The following is a 7500-nucleotide window of genomic DNA, read 5'->3' as shown; positions in this document are numbered from 1 at the left end:
ATGATACAGCTGAAAGTTTTGGTGCACAATTATTTGTTCATGATACAGCTGAAAGGTTGAATTTATTTGATTATTGTTCATGATACAGCTGAAAGTTTGACAGCTGAAAGGTTTGAATTTGGTGCACAATTATTTGTTCATGATACAGCTAAAAGGTTTGAATTTGATGGATAGTTATATTTTGTTTATGTTATAGTATTACAGTTGGTTTAGAAGCCTGAGACATCCTTATTTTACATGACTCATCCTTCAATGCTATTGCTATTAATTGTTAATTTTATAATATACATTTCAAGACTATCCCTTTAATTAAAAATCATTTGAAAGATGCGAATTTACACACAAAATTCATTGTGTATATAAAGAAATAGATATATGCAAATGAATACATATAAATATAAAGAATTTAGCAAAAACTTGGCCTTTTAGAGGTGATGTAAAACTAGGTCACAAGAAAACATGTCTTTTTATAATAAACAAAATAAAAATAAAAATGTGTATGTGGTGTGTGTGTACACATACATAATGAATCTCGTAAGTACACCTATATAGCATCTACGAGTATTTGTGCTCATATGCCTGCATGCGTAGAAGAATTTGCATATATATACACTATATACACATATGTGGCATAATATCACCATCATTAAATACAAAAAAGTGATGCAACATCAATGCATTTGTGGTTGCTGAGTTGGAATCCTAGTTCTTGCCAAAGGAAGTAGCCACACAGATACATATACCTACAGTGGTCATCAAAATAGCATCAATTAGGTTGGAATATTCCTGTTGCTCATACTTGGCCACATGATAGTTGCACTTTACATTGTGGATTGCTTAGTAGGTAATTTAGCATTTAAAATAGGGATAGGCTGACATTAGCACAGCATATCTGGTGCCATCGCCGTAACTTGGGAGCAAATCGTGCTGCGACAAACACATAATGAAGGCTCTCAGTCTTGGCTTAGCATTCACAATTCACTCTTTCATCCCGCTCACCACTACGCCAAAACTTGGGAGTTTATAATATCAACTTTCTGTACCACGATCACTGGGCATTAAAAAGAAATCACAAATGGTAAACAGTCAAAATCACAGGCTCCATATTATTAAAACTTTTCAATTTTGGAAAATAAACAGGAATTTCAGGCTTATTTAACACACACCTTATTTTCCTGGAGAGAAAATCGACACTTCGATACGAAAAATACCGCATAGATATTACCTTCACTGCCCTCCGTTTCCTCGAATATTCACCACCACTTTGGGCGTTCCTTCAGTTTCTCTAAAATTCCTTCTTCCTCGTCTTTTCTCTTTCCTTAAAACTAATTCCCGTTTCTTAAAATCACTAAATATAGTTCTTTATTAACCTTTCCATCTTCTTTTTTTCCCCCAAAAGAAAAAGAGAAGCGAATTTTTGTTTGTGGATTTCGGGTTTGTTTACAGTTCCGCTTTCCGCCACATGTATGTTCTATTTCCGTCTATTTATTCGCTCTCGGGGTATTTCTCCTCTCTCTTTCCATCGCCGGTAGTTGTCCTGATATTCACATCCCGTTCCTCGAGCCGCAGGGAAACACATCACGACACCACACCAAAAAAACAACAACAGACGAACATTTTCACCTCCTCCTCCCCCCGAATTTTTTTTTTCCCAAATCAAATTCTTTCCTTACCTCTCTCACTCTCTCTCTTCCTCTCCTCTTTCCCCAAAGGCACACTTGGGGAAATAAAGGAGAAAGAAACGCTCAAGGCGGGAACAGCACTAGAGAAAAATCCCCGATAAATCTTCCAATATTTGTTTACATCGGCGAAAACACGTCCGTTAAGATGGCGTCGCGGGACCGTTTTGGCGCTGCGTTTGAACTCCCGGGAAGCGTCACCCGCGGCGGATCGATGGAACAAAAGAGCATCGCTGCCGAGGCGCTCGCTGGGGACTTCGAATCTTTCCGAAAGCGGGATTTGGGTCGATTTTGATGGATCTGTTGAATGATTTGGGTATATTTAGGGTTCTTAGGATTTATTTTTGTTTATCTTGTGGTGTACTTTTGTTATATATTTGCATTATTTTCGGATAAGTCTTTAAATATGACTTTCGTTCAAGGGTATCTTCGATTCGCTGGTAAAGGAGTTTGGATGCTCTATAAAGTATCTGGGACACTTGTTGGTAAGGATTTCCACGTTTATGGTTTTCGCGGGAATTTTGGTTATGCAGGATTTTCTTTCCTTTTTTTCTAAGTAATATTTTCTGAAGTTTTGATACCGGATGTTAATGAAACGAAGCGAGAAGATAGGGGTTTATGGCAAGCTCAATGACTAAAAGACTGTATTAGCATAAAAGGGAAAATCCATTTCCCTCAAAATATGACATTTCACAAAACAAAAAAATGGCGTTTCGTAACCTTTGTTTCGCGGGTCTTCTGAAAGCGAGTTCGAGTTTCCTTTTTTCTTTTTTTCATTTCGAGGTGATTAATGCACTGGCAAAAGGAGATAGTACTCTTTACGAAAGTATCTGTATATGAATTTTGTTAAAGGCGATAATAACTATATATAAATATATATATAGATATAAATATAGATATATATTTAGATATAGATATATACATACACACACATACATACATACATATGTATATGCAATATCGAAAAATCTATACAAATCCCCAACACAAACGCAACAGATCTTCTACAATATCCAAAAATATGGCCAACACTCACAGGAATGTAAAATTGGTATCACTTGAGCCCAATAAAAGTATATAGCTCTTTGCCACTGGATTAGTTCACGGTAGAGCTGTCCCAAAGACAATAATTCCACGTATTACCAAGGCAGTTAAGAGAGTCATGGGGTTTAGCAGCTTTAGAAATGAGGAAAGGTAGCATACCATATCTAGAACCTCAAAGAAAGATCTTTTCGGAGGTTCAAAGTTCTTGTAAAATTCGAAGTAAAATGGATATTTGTGCCCACGCCTATAAATGGCTTCTCTCAGACTGACCGTTTTATTGCTCTTTCCTGGATCGGTGTCTTTCATACGGATCGGAAATGCCCTTTGGAATGCAGGGAAGAGTATACACGTACATGTACACACGCACTCACATACACAAACGCTCATACGCACATACATAAGCGCTCACACACACACACACTCATTCACATACATACAGATGCATACACATGAACGCACACATACACATACATACACACAAACACAATATATATATATATATATATATATATATATATATATATATATATATATATATGTGTATATGTTATATATATATATATATACATTTATATATATATAATATATATATATATATATATTTATATATATACGTATATATATACATATATATGTATATATATATATATAATATATATATATATATATATATATATATATATATATATATAATATATATATGTGTGTGTGTGCGTGTGTATGTATGTATGTGTATGTGTGTGTGTATACATTTCTCTGTATCATTCCACTGCAGGTCGTATATCTATCTATCTATAACTATATCTATATATATATATCATATATATACACGTATATACACACACACATATATATATATATATATATATATATTTAAATATATATATATATATATATATATATATAAATATATATGTGTGTATGTGCGTGTGTATGTATGTATGTGTATGTGTGTGTGTATACATTTCTCACAAAAATCAACCAAACCAAAGAGCACCTCCCAGCCCGCCATCTCTGTAGACACGTGGGTAGGTGGGGAAAGGGGGGGTGGGGGTGAAGAGTCAGGTACCCTACCCTTTCTCTCCCCCCCCCTTCCCCTTTCACTTTTCAACTGACTCTAATCTCGTCTTATTTTCGAATTGTTTGTTTATTTTTGGGAGACCCCATTTTGAAAGTGTTTTGTTTCTTTGGTCCTTTGTCATTTGAGGTGTCAACACTGTAATGTTTTTTTTTATTATAATTGCTATTAATATTATAGTCGTTATTATCCTAATGGTAATGGTGATTTTTTATGTTATTATTATCAATATGTTTTTTATAAGTGGTAGTAGTATTATCTTATTACAGTTATTTTCATTATCAGTATTATTATTATCATTACTATTATTATTATTACTACTACTATTAGTATTATTATTGTCATTATTATTTAAGTATCAATAATATTATTATCATTGTCATTACTATTTAAGTATCATTACTATCATTATCATCATCATTGCCATTTTTAGGATAATTATCACAAATGTTATCAGGATAATTAATTTTACTATGATGATCATTATCTTTGCTGTTGTAGTTGTAATTATTATCATTATTATCATATATGTATATATATATAATCATCACCATAATAATTGTTAATCATTGTAATTATCACAACCATTATCATTCTTATTAACTTCTCATTATATCATTCACTATCATCATTTCTCGTATCATTCCACTTAATGTTACTAACTTCATTATTAACATCTGCAATTGCAATGCACTTCCATGCATCAGTTACTATTCCACAATTTAAAAAAAATCAAAATCTTAAATATGCTTATGCGTTAGACAAACAGATAAATTTATGTTGTATACTTACGTTCCCTTCGAGAACCTATCATATTAATTAAAAGTGTTTTTTTTTATCGCAACACATAAAGGTCTACGTTGATTACGTGTTATAACAGAATACATAAGATTACGGTACATAATTCAAACAAATGTGGTAATCTAATGTAATGGGAAATAAAGTAGGAAAAATGTAGTTATTTATTCGTTAAAAAAAAAAAAACCCATAGACGTAAATACCAACAGATTTTAAACACATTGATTCCACAAAATAGAGAGATTATATATATAATTATATATATATATATATACATATATATATCATATATATATATCCGGGGGATATATATATTAATAGATATATATATATATATACGGCCATTTTAATATGTATATGTATATGTATATATAATTATATATATATATTGTAACATATATATACATATATGTACATATATATATGTATATATATATGTATATATGTATATATATATACATACACAAAACAATAGAGAGAGAGGGGGGGGGTGACAATAGAAAAAATAAAATAAAACAGAAACAGAATTAAAGAAAAAAAAAGCAAGTCACATATAACTGTTTCGTTCACATCTCGTGGTGACGTCACTCCTCCCCATCATAGTCAGGATTTCCATTGATCATTCCTTTAATAAATTTCAGATGTTCCTCGGGGGTGAAGTAACTTTTCCTTACGGCTGGATCTTCCTTCATTTTTCCAATCCAGGACAACTGGAAAAAATGTGATGGATATGTCAGAACTGCGAGCGCACGCACACACATACACATACATACTCACACGCACATGCATACGCACACGCACACGCACACACGGACACGTATACATAAACACAAATATACACACACTAATTCATATAACATGCATTTTCTTGATCCTTGAAAAGAGTTTTAAAAACTATTATCATAACTCACCAATCCATAAAAAGTATATAGAAAATCCAATAATTACGATGTTCTTATCATATATATATATATATATATATATATATATATATATATATATATATATATATATATAGATATAGATATATAGACAGACAGATATAAATGCGAGCTTACCCCTCCAAAGTAAACAATATATCAAAAATCAATCTTTTTATACCTTATATCAAAACACTTTCCCCCCACAAAAAATAAAAACATAATACAAACATTATTTCTTAAATCTTTATCAAAACAACCCTTTTCTCACAAATTTTTTTTTTTTTACATAAATATATAGACGAAATAAAAATTAAGAAAAAAACATTTTCTTACCATATTCGGGTATCGATCCCTTGGAATTTCGTATCCCTCCCCTGCAAACATAGTCAACATGGCAAATCTTTCGGAATGTGGCCATATCATGTAGTCAAGCATCGCTGCAACGAAGGAAAGAAAGTTAGGTGAAAATAATTCGTTTTTTTTTATAAATTATCGGAAAATCTTGTAGGTTTCTATAACACAAAATCTATTATGCAGTATGATCTTATCTTCAAGTAACTGCATGTTGCACGGAATTTGCAATATATGAAATAAATCTTAATCACATCGACATAATAAATAGTCGATTATTTCATATTTCAACATATTTACATAATTCTAAACAGCTGATTAGCCAAATGACCCAAATGGCTCGTTATAAAGACACTTGCTCTATCAATATATTCTATCTAATGCGCTCACCTGGTCTAACCCCGCCGAAATAAGTGGTCCCTCTTCTAGAAAGTTCGGTCTCGAATATATCCAGACCGGATAAGAAGCTTTCAAAGGCCTCTGCCATGGTCTGCTGGTCGCCCTTCGCGGAATAGATCTTGTATATTGGTCCGTAAACCTGCGGAGGCGGTAGCAGTGTTTTCTTTAATGCTGTCACAAATAGATGGATATTGACATGTATGGCCGCACATAAGCGCTTACATACATATACACATACATAACCCCCCACAGACATACACATACACGTATACACACACACACACACACACACGCACGCGCGCACGCACACACACATACACACACATACACACACACACACGCACGCACGCGCACACACGCGCACACACACACACACACACACACACACAAACACGCACGCGCACACACATATATATATATATTACACACACACACACACACACACACACACACGCACACACACACACATATATGTATATATACATACGTATATATATATATTCATATATATATATAGATATATATATGTGTGTGTGTGTGTATGTATATATACATATATGTGTGTGTGTTTATGTGTGTATTGTATGATTTGATATCAATTACAACCATAATACATGGCCTAATAAAAGATAAAAAAGAAAAAAAAAATCCAAAACACCACTTATAGCCACGATCCCTCCTCACCTTCGCCCAGAGTTCCACATAAACGCGGTCGCGGGCTTTCTCCCAGGGATCGTTAGGATAAAGCGCGGGCTCCGGAAACCTATCGTCTAAATAATCGCAGACGATCGTGGATTCGTATATGGTTTCGCCGCCTGTCTCCAACGCTGGCACTTTCCCCAGCGGGTTTTTGGCCAAGAACCAGTCGGGTTTTTGGCGTAAGTTGATGTTGACTATGTCGAATCTGAGGGGGAAAAGATAATGTTATTGGGAAGTTTTAATTAACGATTGGTGTGAAGTTTGACCGAAGGGAGGTTGGGATTCTTTTGTAAACTTCCTGATGATCTGTGCTTTCTTGGGCATAACAACGGAAAGATGGAGAGATGGAGGGAGGGAGGGGGAAGAAGGCAAGGAGGAAGGGATGGAGAGGGAGAGGGAGGTAGAAAGAGAGAGAGAAAGAGAGAGACAGAGAGAGACAGAGAGAGGGAGAGTGAGAGGGAGAGAAAGAGAGAGAGAGAGAGAGAGAGAGAGAGAGATTTGAGATAAAGAGAGATGTATCACAGAATAG

The 7500-nt window shown here is 34.0% G+C and overlaps 2 protein-coding genes across 7 annotated transcripts in view; both read right to left on the bottom strand.

Moving 5' to 3' along the window:
- vtd (RAD21 cohesin complex component verthandi) overlaps nt 1-1868 on the bottom strand; it is a 13373-nt gene extending 11505 nt beyond the window's left edge. For 3 of the 6 annotated variants that reach the window (XM_043020983.2, XM_043020985.2, XM_086531785.1), the window contains exon 1: nt 1674-1848. The gene's annotated coding sequence lies outside the window, so the exon portion shown is untranslated. Of the gene's footprint in view, nt 1-1225 lie in introns of all 6 variants that reach the window. The other 3 variants (XM_043020986.2, XM_086531784.1, XM_043020984.2) reach the window with 3 other exon arrangements.
- Nucleotides 1869-4752: 2884 nt separating this feature from the next.
- The window catches only part of LOC122256350 (pyrimidodiazepine synthase), a 3636-nt gene continuing 888 nt past the window's right edge, over nt 4753-7500 (bottom strand). Inside the window, exons 3-6 of the mRNA XM_086531969.1 lie at nt 6957-7176; nt 6264-6411; nt 5856-5959; nt 4753-5309 (exon numbers count right to left, since the gene is read on the bottom strand). Coding sequence (XP_086388095.1) covers nt 5184-5309; nt 5856-5959; nt 6264-6411; nt 6957-7176 — 598 coding nt within the window. The 3' untranslated portion in view covers nt 4753-5183. The remainder of the gene's footprint in view (nt 5310-5855; nt 5960-6263; nt 6412-6956; nt 7177-7500) is intronic.

The sequence above is a fragment of the Penaeus japonicus genome, unplaced genomic scaffold (assembly GCF_977035675.1).
Source record: "Penaeus japonicus unplaced genomic scaffold, GWHDUDI00000001_assembly GWHDUDI00000036, whole genome shotgun sequence".
Lineage (NCBI taxonomy): Eukaryota > Metazoa > Arthropoda > Malacostraca > Decapoda > Penaeidae > Penaeus > Penaeus japonicus.
The sequence above is the reverse complement of the archived record's forward strand: the minus strand, read 5'-3'. Positions and strand labels throughout refer to the sequence as shown.